Source organism: Eulemur rufifrons, chromosome 26 (genome assembly GCF_041146395.1).
Source record: "Eulemur rufifrons isolate Redbay chromosome 26, OSU_ERuf_1, whole genome shotgun sequence".
In the NCBI taxonomy this organism is placed as follows: Eukaryota; Metazoa; Chordata; class Mammalia; order Primates; family Lemuridae; genus Eulemur; species Eulemur rufifrons.
This window is the reverse complement of record NC_091008.1, coordinates 5,098,926-5,116,180: the sequence shown is the minus strand read 5'-3', so window position 1 is coordinate 5,116,180 and position 17,255 is coordinate 5,098,926. Positions and strand designations below refer to the sequence as shown.

The 17,255-nt window shown below is 38.9% G+C and overlaps 1 protein-coding gene across 1 annotated transcript in view; it reads left to right on the top strand.

Moving 5' to 3' along the window:
- Positions 1–17,255, top strand: part of COL25A1 (collagen type XXV alpha 1 chain) — a 351,459-nt gene that overhangs the window by 300,446 nt on the left and 33,758 nt on the right. The window contains exons 19-23 of the mRNA XM_069459052.1: positions 6,467–6,529; positions 8,528–8,596; positions 9,401–9,445; positions 10,972–11,016; positions 11,961–12,038. Coding sequence (XP_069315153.1) covers positions 6,467–6,529; positions 8,528–8,596; positions 9,401–9,445; positions 10,972–11,016; positions 11,961–12,038 — 300 coding nt within the window. The remainder of the gene's footprint in view (positions 1–6,466; positions 6,530–8,527; positions 8,597–9,400; positions 9,446–10,971; positions 11,017–11,960; positions 12,039–17,255) is intronic.

Sequence of the window (17,255 nt, the reverse complement as noted above, 5' to 3'; positions counted from 1 at the left end):
TAGACTATTTAAATTTTTTACAAATAATAGCAAATGAGCAGAAGAAAAGTAGCTTCAGTCAAAAATCTTATCTTTAAGGTGTCTTCCTTGTATCTTATATAGGATGAGTAGGACCCACTTTTCTATAGCTAAATCTTCTGTGTTTATTTTTATGTGTACATGTTGCCAATTTATGAAAGAAAAGGTAAAAGGGAGGGGGGAGAGAGAGACTGACTTAATACTGACACCCTAATCAATGATAGAACTTTTTGTTTGGTATAAAAAGAGGATGATTTTCAAATATAGTACATAGGATTCTAGTTATGGTGGCTTATGTCCATTGAGTGGAACACTGTAAGATTGAGTGGCTGCCCTGATGGTTAACTATAGTTGGAAAGATCAATGTGAGACCATGAGGCCTTCTATAGCTGGTCAGGTGAAGCTACACTTCTGATTTCAGCTATAGTTTTTCTCCTTAGGCTTGATTCTGTATCTTTATGTGCTCTGGCTGTTCTAAGCTTTTGTTCAAATTAGCAACCTATGTCAGATTTTCAGACCGGTCTGCTGGCTGCTGCTTCCAAGCCTATATAGTGCTTTACCCTGAATTAATAGCATTCCTTCTGTCCTACCTGAACCCCAGTATAGTTGCCAAAACCAAAGCTACTCGTCTTTTCCACCAGCTCAACACAGGAAAATATATTATCGTCTTAGTATTGAGAACTGTTTTTTAACTCATTGATGATGAGCTAACTAATCTTAAGGATAACCAAAGGATAAAATTCATGAAACAACTTAGGGAGAAATCAGATGCAATATCCAGGCAAAGGCCAGAAAATTAGAGCAAATTTTCCTTCATTTTGAAGTTCAATGCTGCGTTAGTCCATCTTACAGTCCACGAGCAGAGCTGAGCTACTTCTGTGACAGCCCATTTAGTAGCTGGTTAGCATGTGGCTTGGGGAGCAGAATAAGGTGCCAGCTATTAATTATGTTCTAGTGATTAAAATTTTGGATTATATTAAGGGCTCTGATAAATAGTGTTGTATTCTTATCCCCGGGCTTTGATTAAATCACAGTACCGTACCTATTTTAAGGGGTAAATAATACATTGTTTAGATTTTTCTGTTTGTATCAAGAGTAAATCTAGTTTGGAGATTTCCAGAATCAGTGGAAATAAAACAACATAAGACAAAACAAAGATAACAGATGAAATCTGGATTTAACTGTCGTGGTAATGGAGAAGGCAACAGAAACTTCTTAGACACCCGTTCCTCTCCATTCTTCCTCTTCCTCTTGTCTTCCTCCCTCTCTCTCCTTCCCTCCCTGCTTTCTTTTCCTATCCTTCTCTTCTTTCTTTTTTCTTTTCCCTGTCTTTTTAGCTGGGCACTCACTTTGCAAGCAATGACTGATTGTAAGACTCGGCGTTGGCTGCCAGCTGAGCAAACCGGTGGACTTTGTCATCTTGGTGTTCTCACTGGTAACAAAAGTGAAAACCTAAAATGCTGCCTAACTTGAGGCAGTGCTGAGTAGATAGAAGGCTGGAGAACGTGGAATGGATATATATGACACGAGAGAAGAAATAGATATGTGAAATTTTAGAGAAAAATAGAGTAACTCTGAAATCCATGGTGCTCTTCTCAACTCATTCTTATGCCGTTTGCTGGTGCCCTGGTATATTTGGAAAACTAGATGTTTAAAATCTTTGCCTTTCCCCCATTTTTCTTAGACATTTTTGTTATTTTCTTTAAAAAGCACTAACAGATCATTAACTTAAAAGGTTAATAGTTTCAGGAAATGTCCTATTTCATTGTCTCCCCTTGTTGGTAGAGCCATTTTACCTACTGTTTGCTGTTCAAATCCACGTTTCTCTGACAGCCAGCACCCGCCCTTCCCAGGGGTCTCTGCTTTACATCCCATAATATTCCCAAAGCAGCTCCTGGAAGTTATGATTTGGATTTTCTAATTCAGGTAATTGCCTAGTAAAAAAAAGAAAAAAACGGCGAAAAGAAACTTCTGGATTTATTTTTTCCTTTATTAAAAGTACTGTAAGAGCTTAATTCCATTATAGTTCAAACTTCCTCCCCCTCTTTGTCTCCTCAGACAAATAAGTGTGAATAATTTTCAATTTCGCATTCACCCATTTCCCATTGATTAAAGAAAATTAAAAATGTAAAACAGCTGGGAGAATCATTCTATATTCCACTGTAAATAGTTATTTCTCCTGTTTGTTGCCCTGAAAACTTATATAAGCTTGTTTTTTTGTAGTCTGATTACTCCAAAGATGATTTTCTAGAAGTGTTTTGCTGCATACCCCTGCCTTTCCCCCGACCCAGTCTCTTTCCTCTATCCTGGTTGACAAGAATTGTGACGAATAGCCACTTGCTTTTTTATCACAAGAAAGTATTTCTATAACTTTAGGTTGTCGTGATTGCCTTTCTCCTAGACATTTTAGGAGATTCTAGAACCTTTAAACTGTGTATCAGTCCTTCTCAAAGAAGTAGGGCTTTTTTTAAAGGGTTAATTTATTTAGGGAAATTTAATAGGTGTGACCACTTTCTTCTTTTCCTTCCTTAAAGGAAGAAAATTCATTCTTGGGAAACCTGACACATCTCTATCTTACACCGTTTGTATGTTTTAAACCTCTTTTGGTTTTGTGATCCTAACTGCCCTGGAAGATAGATATCATAAAATAATGATATATTCACATGAGAAAATTTAGGGTTACTTCTTAAAAGAAGTTGAAGAAATATTGAATGTAGCCCCAGGCAGGTTGAAAGGTGACTAGAAGTCACCTTGTGTATTACCAGTTAGAGATTATAATACTACTACTAATAATAAAAATATTAATGATAGTTAATATTTTCTCAAGTCTATAAGATATGGGAAACAATAATAGCAAGCATATTGCACACACTTTATTGGGAGAGTGCTAAGTGCTTTGCTTGCGTTTTCTAATGTTAAGTCTTCTCTAAGCCACCCCTCAACAATGCCAGAATCTTCCATCATTTGGCACTCAGGACTCCGGCTTGCAACGTGAGCCTTCAACACAATTCTGCATTTTTGTACCAGCAGTTCTTGAGCATTTTGGTCTCATAATCCCTTTACACTCCTAGAAATTAAGATTGAAAGGGCTTTTGTTTACATAGGTTATATCTACTGACATTTCTATATCAGAAATTAAAACTGAGAAAATTTTTAAAGTCGATTACAAGTTAAATAGTATGTTTTATGAACTATAATTGTTTTTTGGTAAAGACAAGATTTAAAAAGTTGAGCAAGAAAAGTGACATTGTTATACTTTTTGGGGGGGATTGTCAAATCTCTTTAATGTCTGGCTTAGTAGAAAGTTTCTCATATCTGCTTCTGCATTCAATATGTTGCCATTTGTTGTTTTGATTAAACTATATGAAGAAAAACCAGCCTCATACAGATATGTAATTGGACAGAGGAAGGTTATTTTAGTAGCCTATTCAGATAATTATTGATCTTCTTCTTTGATCCTACCCCAAACTCCACACATGGTAGTTTCCAAGGGGTTAGGTACAGTGTACAATCTGGAACCATATAATGAATTTTTCATGCTCTGTGCACTCAAGAGGGAATGAAAGTAAAAAAAGCAAATAATGTCTTTATGTTATGAAAATAGTTTGACCTTACAGACTCCCTGAAAAGGTCTGGAGATCCCCAGGGGGCCCTAGAACACACTTTGAGAACCTCTGGTATAAGCTTAACAAGGTAAAAATCAGCCCAGCTAGCTCAAGACTGCAAGTAGATATATCCATGCCTTGTGGACTTCAGCAATTGTTTCTGAGGGCTGAGAGAGAAAAGAAACCGATAATTATCTCCTCCCCACCCTGCCAAGATACAGAGAGGATGGAAATAATGTCTCTAAAGTGATTGAGAACTCTGGAAGTAAATAAACATAAAGCTGTGATCCGATCCTAAAGTTAAGTATGTTATTTTTCTCCTTGAATAAATTGAAATAAAAAGTATGTCAGGGCCAGGCGAGGTGGCTCACGCCTGTAATCCTAGCACTCTGGGAGGCCGAGGCGGGAGGATCGCTCAAGGTCAGGAGTTCGAGACCAGCCTGAGCAAGAGCGAGACCCCATCTCTACTAAAAATAGAAAGAAATCAACTGGACAACTAAAAATATATAGAAAATATTAGCTGGGCATGGTGGCGCATGCCTGTAGTCCCGGCTACTCGATAGACTGAGACAGGAGGATCACTCGAGCCCAGGAGTTTGAGGTTGCTGTGAGCGAGGCTGACGCCACGGCACTCACTCTAGCCTGGGCAATAAAGTGAGACTCTGTCTCAAAAAAAAAAAAAAAAAAAGTATGTCAGAATGTATAGATATGGTAGATGTTTTCTTAGAGTGGCATGATCAGGTACAAATAATCATACTCAAAGCATTTAAAATTAGCCAATATTAATAGTGCTAACATTGTTGAGACTGTCAAATGTATTGCTAATAAGTAAAATAAAATAAATAAATAATAAATAAAATAGAAACTTAATAAATAAAATTAAAAAATTCCCCCTGAACATTCTGTTTAAAAAAATTTTCTATACAGTTACTAAAAGGAATTTAATAATACGTTCTATTAAAAAAGGAAGAAAAAATGTTTTTGTCTGGCTCCCGAGATCACAAAGCCTCATTTGTTTGTGAATAACACACCTGCATGTTTCTTTTTTTTTATAAACTAAACACTAACCTGAATAAGAAATGTGTTTTTGCAACATTTACTGTTTTTTCTTCTCTTTTATTAGTATGTTTTAATGGTGCTTCTATTTGATTTGCTAAATAAACGTGAGCTCCTTTTATTTCTACTTGAAGATATGCAAGAGTTCTTGTCTACCTGTAAACTTTCGACGTATTAACTTACGTTGCATTTCCATGACACTAAGCTGTTACCAATGATACACATTGACTTTAACGGCATCTCTCTTGAAAGTGGGGAGGGAACATTTATTTATTTGTATATATAATTTTATTGGGAGAAATATTTTACATGTTAATGTATTCCTTACAATTTTTTATTTATGAAATAAGAAGTTAAATTCTTTTACTAGAAGTAGAACAGTCATCATTGATTTCTCTGAATATAATTCAGATGTTCATTTTAGACCATTAAGAGATCCAACCAAAATTATATTTTCAGATTCTCCTTTCCATTAGGTGTAAGGGTGTTGGGTAGACAGAATAGACAGTTAGAGAAAGTTCACAAGCAATAAACCTAAAGCATTCATTCCCCACCCCCACCTTTTTTTTCTTAAATCAGTCTCATGAGCACCAAAGCTAGAGGTAAATCTGTTTGAGTTATAGATCAGTATGATATGTTTTGTGGTGGTGATATCCTTTTGTTCCCCACCCAATACCCAAGGTTTTATGTAACATATTCTGAAAATTCACTTGTTTGAAAAATATTTTATGACATTTTAGCACATCTTGTAAAACATTCTCTCTGTTCCTTCCTGCTCAACTCCAAGTATCATGAAACAAAGGTTGAAATACCGCTGCCTTAGAAGAAATCAAATATATCAAACAACATTAACAACTGCTCCAGAAATAATCCAAGAGGGAGGAAAAAAAACAGGATATATGGGAATAGAGCCATTATGATTTTTGCTTTGAAATTTTGTCATAGATTTCAAGTAGTTAAACCCTTACATTGTATGAACACTGGTCTCAGGTATTTTCTCCCATCAAATATGTGGTGTCTTTTCCAAAACCAATGCTCTAACTCTCTGATTCTCTGACACCATCCTGTTCTGACACTAACTAACTGCCCTGCTTGGTGTCAGACTCCACAGGTCTAAGGGCTCAGTCTCACAAGACTGACCTCAGTTCAGTCGCCAGTCACGTGGATTGAGTCCCAAGGTTACCCACATTTCTGTCTCACTTGGCTGCCAGTGCAGGGGTTCTCACCCATCAGGCTCGACAATGTGGGATTCTCCATGGGGCTGCACACAGCGTGGCAGCTGGCTTCTTCCAAGCAAATGATCCAAGTCAGAGGGGACAAGAAAGGGTCCCCAAAATGGAAGCCACAGTCTTTTTACACCTTAGACTTGGAAGTGCCATCCCATCACTTCTGCCTTTAGATGTGAGTCAGTAGATCCAGTCCGCACTCGAGGGGAGGGGATTACACAAGGGCCCCCTCTCAGGGGCCACCTACCATATCCACCCAAACACAGTGTCCCTTAACGTGGTAAGTGGTGAGAAACACAGGACGACAGGTGAGAAAGGAACTTGTAAAGACATTTATCTGGTTAGTTTCTCACTTTCACTTTCTAAAGCTTCTTCAACATTTTGTTCAAAGTGTTTCCGCTGATCAAAACCGATTCTGATCTATTTTATGGTCCATAACTGGATCTCAGCCAGAAGGCTGTATACAATCAAGAAAGTGAAATCCTAGTGGAAGGAAATGAGTTTAGCTTTATCTGTTTGTTGACTGTAGAATAATCATCTCGTATGCCCATCTTTTTAAAGGGAGAACCAGGTTTCATTGGTCCCCAAGGAGAACCCGGCTTGCCAGGGTTACCAGGAACAAAAGTAAGTGGAAACCATTTTTCCTTCCTTTTTTCGTGAAATGTTTGTCTTCTATGTTTAGTTCATTGAAAGAAACGTGGAGTAACTCAGTTATTTAAGCGATCGGATATTTTTGCCGAAAAGAGAACGAAAGCAGCTCAATCCACCCGTTACTGACACTTCGAATGGGACACTACTAAATAGAGCAATGCAAAGGTGATTCTAGAAAGCCTCAGGCAAGGCAGCAGGATGGTGGAATATGTTAGTGGTTCCGGCTGTCTCCCAGATTGCCCCTAAACTGATACGATGTTGTTAGCCTCCTGGCCATGTGAAGAAGTAGGGGAGTTCTGAGAAGCAGAGAAAAACACTCATTAACTCCTGCCCCTCATCACCAATTTTATGACACTTGTAAATCAGACATTATTACTTTTCCCATTACTCCCTATATTTCAAAGGCAAGTATTGAAGTCATAGAGATTCCTAAGTGCCTCATCCCAGAAGGATCCACCCTGAATAACGTCTGCAGAAATATTCTATAATGAAAACCATCTCACAATCTTTACTTGGCAACCCCAGAGAGGACCCTACGAGCAAAATGTAGATGCTGCTGTGGAAAAAAAAAAACACGTTGCTGTAAACACGGTCAGACCCATGGTTCTCTCTCTTTTCATCTACCCAGTAAGACATAAAAAGCCACAGCTCTGATGCTGGAACTTTACTCAGGACAGGCTCGTGAATCAAAGAAGGGGCAAAATGGTATCAAATTACATTCTTTTATTTTTAAACCATAGCAGTCTTTGCCTCAGTGTGTCTTGCATTCACCAGCAATAAGCCAGGGACGATTTCCAAGTGTTAGAGAAATGTGTTCATGATCTGTTCTGACAGAAGCATACTCGTTTCCGCTGGTCAAGTGACAATAACCCTAATCCTAGTAAACGGAAACTATGTGTGGCCTAAGGTGGACCGAAACTTGGTGGAATGATGCAAAATTGTTGTTTTCTTAAGAAGTTTCTTCCTCACCTAATGAGCTGTCAGGCTTATTAACAAAATACGAGGGATGCCGGTGTTAGCCTGAGCAGATTCACACACGAAATGCCTTTCTGGAATGAGAAGAGAGAGCAAGCAAGGGAACAATGAGCGTTCCCTGTCACCGTGAGAACTGACGTATTTGTTCAGGGTCAGGGACAATGGCCAAGAGAGGGAGAACCGGTCAGTGTGGGGGACCAGGCAGGGACCAGATCTGCAGACGTCTGTGGCATGTTGTTTGCTGCATAAGAGAAGGTGGAAGAAACACAGGCCATGGAGAGTGGAGTTCATCCCAAAATATCTTCTCTTTAGTTAACCGATTTTAAACTATTCTGCAGTTTCACAAAAAGATCCAGATGTAGAGCCGTAGAGTCAGCATTAATTACTCTTACGAAGACCCTAGCGTGATTTACCTTTATAACAGACACTGCTCTGAAACCCGGTAAAACTAAGGAATGTTCTGTACCTGTTTCATATTTCCACGAGAAGGGATGTGGGTAGGAAATTCATTTTATTTTTTTTTATTTTTTATTTTTTTTTATTTTTTGTTTGTTTTTCAGCTCATTATGGGGGTACAAAAGATCAGGCTATATACATTGTCCATGCCTCCCCATCCCCCCACGGTATTTTGCAGTTCATGGTCATCTGAATTGCCTACCTTAACATGAGTTCAGTATCATGATGGCAAAGCCATTATTGTTTACAACTCTTTGAGCTGAACACTACTATTTTCTGGTTGTATAGACGGTCTGGATCTATACCACTAAATTCAGACTTAAAATATAAACTAATTATGAGGGATCATAATTAAGAAAGATGTGTGGTGCCATCTAAAACTCTGTTTTATGTCCTGCTGTATTCTTGGTGCCCACGGTTCTGGGTAGTTGGTAAATACAAAGTAACTTCCTGCTTTCTTTGATTTCATTCAACTCATTTATTAATCTACAAGGACCGGCTGGGGGGGCTGCCACTCACCTGTTTTGCGCTTTGTGACAGGGAGAACGCGGGGAGGCAGGGCCTCCTGGGAGAGGTGAGCGGGGGGAGCCCGGAGTCCCTGGACCAAAGGTCAGTTGTTCTTAACTTGGAAAGTAACAGTCTTTGATGTGCAAATGTGTATCACTTGCTTTAGAACATGGAAAACTAAAATTAAATTTCTCAACAGGTATAAAAATAGGCCACATCACAAACAGTTTATTGACAAGCACACCAATTCGTTCTTTGCAAAAGAGATTTTTAAAATTCAACTTACCCTGTTTAATCTACTCTGTTGGGTGAGCAAATTTAATAACACCTCCAAACATAAAGGGAGAAGTGCTATTGTATTAGCACGTTATCACTCAGCGCGTATTAAAACTTACTGAGAAAATCGGTCAATAAATGCAGTGTTCGTTTCTATGGTAACTTGATGAAGTGTAACACCTTGAAAATATTAGAGCTAAGGATGTATTTGACTGTTCAACCTTTGTTCATCTAAACTTTCTGCAAACTGATGTGGTCACACTTTATTTTAATAACCCATCCTAGAGACAGAGTCCACGATTTCCTCTCTGATGAAGAGGAAATTTATGCAAACACAGTTGAGCCTAATGAGAATTAGTCACAGAACTCTTCCCGTCCACTGATGGGAAGGAAGCCTTCAGAATAATAACGGAATGAAGGTCGGTGGGGAGACCAGAGAATGAACTGATGTTATGGCCATGGCTCATGTTTATGTTGTAATAACCAGCATTATATAGAGCCGTATACGGAGGCAGTTAAAATAAAGTGTTTCCATTTTCTCCATTGTTCTGAGTCACTGCTAATTTCACGTTTCTGTTCTTATCTCCTCTGCCATTTTCTCTTCCTCGTCTTCATGTTCTCCTACAATAGGGGAAACCAGGTGAACCAGGAGCTAGAGGCCCAAAGGGGTCAAAGGTCAGTAACCTGGCAACCACTTGAATGTCACTTGAGGCCTTCAAGGTCTGTGCTGTTTTGCCTTTTGCACAGAGAATCCTGTTTTAGATTAAACTCTGTCACACACTGGGATTGCAACGATTTCATCCCTGTGACATCCCCAAACATTTGGTTTGTTTCTTCTTGCTTGTTTTCCTGTATACTTGTGCTTCAGACTCTGCTTTGAGAGAAGTTGCATTTCCTGTTTTATAAGAATAGCTTCTTTGGAAGAAAGTAAGAACTTTAGTTAATTTAAATTATGTATTATATAATCTTATTTTTCACCCCTTAGCTATCTTTGTGAGAAATGTTCAAATTATGCTTTGCTTTTAGGTTAGTAGATTCCCTACAGTGCGTTAAAATTTTGCCACCAATTGAAATTCTTTCCTTTAACGTGTTCTTTATATTATCTGCAATAGCATATTACTGTCAGCAGAATCATAAAATGCTATTAGCTAATAAAACACTATTAGCTAATAACGTGGAAAAATGGGTGCAAAATGAAGACAACAGAGAGCAGAGATTATTAATGCTCTATTCATAGCAAATTTAATTGTTATACTCAATGTTATTAGCATAACATGGATGGGAAAAATTAGAATCCTTTTTCCTGCTAATCTTCATCGGTCCTTACCCAGTTTATACGAATATGTAGAAAAACACATAAAAATGCTTCGAAGTCCATATAGGAAAAGGCCTCTATACATTTGAGGCTGTTTTAAAGAATCTTTGAATCTACACAGGTTCAAATCTCTTCCCCAAACTTACACTTCTGAGAACTTTGAGGGCTTAGACTATTCCTGACGTCTCAACAGGTGAGCTAATGACACCGTAAATAAAACTTCAGATATTTTTCATATTGCATTAGGGGGAAAAAAAAAAAAGAAAGAGAGCTGAGTTTGCTCTGGCCATGACCTTCAGCCCTGCCAGCCTGTTCCTCCGGCTGCTGTCCACTTCAGCACCGTCTGAGTTCAAGGCCCCTGTGTCCCTGCAGACCGACCTCTCCTTAGATGGCCATCATCAGAGGGAGGCCGGGCCTGTGACCCTTTTCTCCTAATTCTCCCTGGAATGAGCTCCCCATCCCTCCCCTGTCCCAATTATCTATAGTTCTCTTCTCCGAGAACAGACGGCACAATTGCTTGGCTCTTTGTCCCTTTGCCCCAAATCGCTTCAAATAACAGGAAGAACATGCCTCGATCTGAAAGGTAAAAGCTTACTCTGGGTGCCATGGAAACCGCTCGCTTTAGATCCCACCTAGTGAGAGTTACTATATATTTTTGTTCCAAGATCCTCTATTATCTGAAAAAGGAATTTTAATTCCCTTCAAGCTGCATCTTAAAAAAGCATTTGCCATTTTGGTGGTGGACACGGTGGTCGTTTTCCACTTCAGAAGTTCTTGTTAAAAGTGCTGCTGTAAGGTACAAATACATCCGTAGACCTGAGAGATAGATTTCTAGACTGTTGCCACCACCACTAATTGAGTTTTTTTCTCTTTTCTTTGGGAAAAGGGTGATCGTGGAGACAAAGGGGACTCTGGAGCTCTGGGACCGAGGGTGAGTGAGCCTCTCATCACACTTTGCAGCCCACAAGCCCAGATTTGAAGTCGTATCTGTGTGGCTTTTCACAAGACATCTGGTCTAATGATGCCCAGGAATAGCGCTGGAGGTAGACCGCTGTAATTATTCCTGCTGCCCCTCACCTCGTTGCTGTTATTTTAGTCACCAGGAACAGGGGCTGTGGGGATTCTAGCACATACGATAAGCCTCCTTGAGAAGAAAGTCTAAAGAACCCTTCCCGCCTACTTTCCCTCTGTTAAATGAGCAATGGCAAAACCATGGCCATCCGCTAATAGAATTTGCCGTTTTTCAATGAACCCAATTATAGAGAAAGCAATAACCCATGTGTTCCGAGCCTTTAAAAAAAAAAAAAGTCAGGGAATTAGGACATGACTAATAGAAATTAAGTAGCAGACCTAATGAGGGAAGACTTCTTAAAGAGATATACACTCTCCTTTTTGCTGTCTATTTGGTTTAATTTTCATAACATTTCTGTTGAGAAAACCAAGCGTTTCTACAGAACAATGTTTTATCTTTTCAAAGAATGAGGAAGCAAGCTATTGAGGTGTGGATGAGTAAAAAGAGATTAGGGGTTACTTTAATAAATATGGATAAAGCCAATAAAATTTTGTAAGTCACCTCGGATTAGCCTATATTTTAGAATTTTCAGAAAACAGTTTCAGAGATTGGCTGGGCATGGAGGCTCATGCCTGTAATCTCAGCACTTTGGGAGGCCGAGAGAGGAGGATCGCTTGAGCCCAGGAGTTCAAAACCAGCCTGAGCAACAACATAGCCAAACCTTGTCTCTTTAAAAAAAAAAAAAAAAAAAAAAAAAAATTATATCTTTCTTAAAATCAGATTTCATAAAATCAGTTTCTTGCGCGTCCGCTCCCTGTGCTAACGTGAGTCCCGTGACTGTCCCGTGTGGGTTTTCGTTGCAGGGTCCACCTGGTCAAAAGGGGGATCAAGGAGCCACCGAGATCATAGACTACAACGGCAACCTCCACGAAGCCCTACAGGCGAGTCCCCGCTCCCACCCCCGCCCACGGACGGTGACACTGCTGAGCACCCACAGCCCTGGTCCCCGGGCGCCACTGCTCCACGTAGCCCTTCTCCCTGCTCTCCCGGGCCCACGCCCTTCTCCCTGCCCCGGTTTATCTTCTGCATTTTAGGGCATTTTTCAATCCCTTCTTGTCTTTCCCTTCCACCTTCAGAGGTACTTACGCCATGTCGGGTGTGAATCTTGTGTCAGTCTGGCCGACTTCTGTCCCCTGCTTGCAGAGAGCGCTCGGCAAAGCCATCAGGAGCTCCATGGCCCTGGAGCTGCCGCCGCTCGGGTTCAGATCGGGGCTTTCTCGCTCGCCAGAGGCATGACCAATGACTTCACTTCTCTGTGCCTCAGTTTCCTATTTGTAAAACGAGGGTAGCATTAATAGCAGACAGCTTCTGCCTCGCGGGGTTCTTGAGAGGAGCAGAGGGCTAAACACTTATTAGACACTTAGCACAGCGCTGGGCACGTCGTGAGCCCTCTGTAAGGACTTCTTATCGTCACTCCCCTTCAATCCTTTCCCTCCCAGTAAGTCAAAACTGGACCATGTGGCTCGTCTCCACCACCTCCACTTCCGATTCATTCTTCTCCTGTGTAGACTCCTGCGTCCTGGTCTCCATCACCGTTACCCTTCTGTTGCAACTTCCCTTACAAAGGTCGACAGTAACCTCTGTGTCCAGTCCACTGTGCATATCATCTTTGCTTTTCTGTGACATTTACACCAAACCACTCTTTTTTTTTTTTTTTTTTGGTCTCTCTACCATCAACTTTCATTTCATTTCTCCTCTGATGGATCCACTCCATTTTGGTATTTCCAGTTTCTCTGTCCATCCCCTGATTTTTTATATCCTCAAGTCTCTCATCTTTTCTTGGTGTGTTCACCCCCTCTGTGTGTTTCCACGGTGCAGCTCCCGGTTCTTCCATCTGTGTCTGCCTTCGTCTGTCTAAGCACGTTTCCACCATGGAAGCTCCAGTTCCTTATCGACTCCCACCAGTTCCCGCAACTACGCTGATCGCCTTTCCCACCTCCCGAATGAGTTCCTTCCTCGATGGACAGTTTCTGTTAGTGATACCATGAATCTTTGAATTTGGGGGGATAGAAACTTCAGAGCCATTTAAAAACTATTCTTAGTTCTTCCTTTAGTCCATCTCACCAGGTGCTCCTACCTCCTTTCCAAAGTGCCTCTTGAGGCCGCCTGTTCTACCTTTCCAGTAGGTCCACACTGAGTTCACTTCATGCCTGACGTGGCAACAGCCCCTGACCAGCTCCTCTTCCCGTGGTGCCTCCCCGCCCTTCTCGTCCATCTTGTGTATCACTCCAAGGCTTATTTTAATAAACTGTCGCTGCTTTGATGGCTCTAATTTGCTCAGAAATCTAAATGACCCCCTACTGCCTGCTGGATCAAGCTCAAACTTCTCTCCACCTTAAGTCTCCATAATCTCACCCGTCCTGTGCTCAGCTTTTTATTTCTCCACAGCACAGGGTTTCCCCGGGTGGGACCATTTTTATCATATCCACACAAACCTCTTCGCGTGGGTTCATCCCACACTTTTTCCCTCTCTTTCCCATCTAAATCCTAACCCTACAACCCACGGTTGCCACCCAGACGAGTTCTTCCTCTTAATCCTTCAAACACTAGTAGTCAGGGCACGGTGGTTTAACATCCAGACTTGATTTTAGTCTTGCCTCTTACCAGACTGTAAGTTTCTTGGTGACAGAAAGCATGTGTTCTGCTTATATTGTCTGGGCATGTACATATGAAAGAGTTATTGGTTGAACAAGTATGCTTAACTCATATGCACCGCCATTTCTCTGTTTGACAACCAAACTACTGGTCTTAAATATTTCTCTGCGATTTTGTACCTGTTTGAATCATTTTTCCATCCTCATGATTTCACTGACCTCATCTAATTATGGCAGATCTAGGCTTCTGTGGGTCCTTTGCTACAACTACTATTTTTAATTAGTATTTATGAAATAGTTTTTGCAAAATCTGTGTTCAGCTCAGCCTATTCTTCTGGTCTTTGCATTCTTTATCATCTGGTAATATGTGAAGAGAACCATGTTTGCTGCTTGGAAAAACTGTACTTGGACGGTGTATCTATCTGGTTCTGTTCCTCAGTGTAAGTAGATTGTGCATACACAGCAGCCTCTGGGTTACTGGCAAGTTCTAGAACCAGTTTTCTAAATTGTTCCTTTTTCCCATGGGTTGATAACTACACACGGAGAGAAAGAGAGACAGAGAACACAAAGTTTTGGTGTGCCTACTGTGTTTTCAAAGTTCTTGCTTATGAAATATGTGGACCCTTTCTTAAAACTTAATTTATTAGCAGTGTTGTCAATTTCCCTTAAACTACTTCCAGTAGCATCTTATTCTTGCTACCACCTTTAAGAGGTATTTATTCTCTTATCTCCCATGAACTTCTCCAATATTATTGGCCATTTTCTGCAAAACTGTGAATGAGTTTTTAAAGCATTCTTTGCACGCACAGAGTCTGGCACGAGGCAAGCTAGTTTAGGCTAAAATGGAAATCTCTGTTTCAGTCTCCCAGCTGCTACTAACTAGCTGAGTCCTTTTGGGAAAATCACTTAATGTATCTATACTTCATTGATCTTATCTGCAAAATGAATATGTTATTGAAATAGATTTTTCTATGAGTCTATCCAATCTAATATTGTTCTCAGGGTTATTTTTAGGAGCTTCTGAACACTTTTTACTAAGGTGCTTAAAGCACTATGCTTTTTTAAGAATGTGACACCTACATCTTGATATGAAAAGATACATACTCTCTGTTTCTTTTTCTCACCTTGAGTTCTGTGTGACTATACAGATGACAGCAGTCACTATCCATCATAGTCGGCTAGTTCATAGTTATATCCCAACCTGTAGACATTAATTCTTCTAATTCTCCAACCAGTGATGGATATTTACAATTTTGCGGATTTCATTTCATTATTGCCTCCTTTAAAACAATCTGCCAAAAAGAAAATCTAGGATAAATTACATAAATAGGAGTATATTATATTTATAATCATACCATTTTAGAAATATAAAATTTTACTGTTGCCTCTATTGAAAAATTGTTGTTTACATAAACATTGCCATAAGCTATTTGTTTTTGTTTAAGGTGATTAAATTTCCATAACTAGCAGTAAAACCTCTGTTTCCTAACTCAAGCTTTTAAAAATTCTCATCACCATCTAAACTTAACCTGTGCTTTAGTGTAAATCATGGGTGATTTTAAGTTTGCATCATTATAAGAAATGAAAGAAAATAACCTTTAATTCTAATGAGATTCATATAAGCATCACAGGGAATAAATAGTCTATACGCAATTTGCAGTTCATGCCTCTCATTTCACGTTCTGTCTCACTAGAGAATGGCATGTCTTTCTCCATCACTACTAAAAATTCTGGTTTTCAAACCAATGCTGGAGTTCAAGAGGGAACCCTGCTGAGATTATGTAGCTTTAACTTAGAGGAGCCACATACAAGAAATCCAGAGTGAGCTGATATCTTTAGGACTGCTCTGTGTGTCTGTACTCAGATGCTTCCAGCTGGTGATCAAAACTGTGTATTTGTGAAGTTAGCTCAGCTTGCTGTCGTTTGGATGGAACACTACACAATTTTCAGGTCTTACAAACATAGTTATTCAACAAAATCATTTAAACCCCATCTGTTAGTTCGGTTGCCATTAATCATATTCTTTTATTTTGCAGCTCATTATAAAACATGTTGTTATCTTCAATTTTAAAAAAGACAAACTAGTTTGTGTTCAAGTGGAAAAATGAATTCATATATGGCACATGTTGAAAAAATTTCAGAGAGTTCGAATTTTAAACTCCCTTTCCTTTCTAAGGTTTTGTGATTCTGCTTTCTAGTTAAAAAGTAATCTGTAATCAGAAGGCAATGATAAAAAAAATTATTTTTACTTTATAATTTTCTAAGAGCGCTGTTTAAATGACTCATCTACACTATAAGAATGAAAAAGTAACTTTATCACAACTATAAATCCAACTCTTACTCTAGGTGAATCCCTTAAAAATGAAGTAAATGATACCTTATGTTACACAGATCTCATGGCATAAAATTCTGGGCCCTTTTTTTAATATATATATATATACACACACACACACACACACATATATATATATATATATATACACACACATATATATATATAACCTCGTCATTAGTTTGTGGCCATTTTGTTTTTTATCTTAGAAGCACTGAATTTTTTTTTCCTACTGTGTTTCTCTGAAGCTATATAATATGACCATGACTGTTTATTTTATCATAAAATACAAAGTTTAACCATTTGTACACATGCATAAATATATTGTTTTCTAAAGGATGATGACATCATGTCACTAGAGACTCAATTAAGTGTTTGAAGTGAGGTAGATAATGGTAAGATTATTTTTTACAATAACAGTAATAAAAACAATAACAACAGCTTGAGTCATTGGAATGGACTAGCGGAAAACAAAAGGATAATGTTAAACTATTACCCACAAGTTTACACGTAATCAGATAATGTTTCTCTATGACCAGAGCCCCTAGTGGAAAGTGTTCCCCTCTCTGTGATTTCATAAAGTGGTTGGTTATAGGCCCTATAGAAATTTGGGCAGAGGACCTAGACTAGAAAATATTAATACAAAAATATAATTCATGGATTAGGGATCATGTTTAGAGATTCATACTTTGAGACAGTATATTTTGTTACATTTCTCTAGCACTTTAAGAAACTAGATTAATTGCATGTTAACTAATATCATTAGTCATGGCGAACACACAAAAAAATGTTAATTTTAATGCAACAAATGAGCTATAGACTAAAAGAGAAAAATATGCAATTGAATATTTCCGTTTTCTCTAAATGAAGTGCTCTCTAGCCTAGAGCTTTTATCAATAGCAAAATTTCTTAGTTCACAATTATGCTGACAAACCTCTAATGTGTATTGCTGTACTATATAATTTTTTTAATCAAGTGAATTAAAATTTTGACATTTTATTTTCTTCAACCATAGATTTTTAAAAATGAGACTCTAAAACTAATTTTTTTAAAAAAAAAAACCTTTATAACTCTACTGTGTTGAAAATAGGATAATATGTTCTCGGTGTCTTGTCAATTCTCCGACTTGCCAAAACATATTCAAAAAGTTGATTATTTCAGAATTGTGTTGT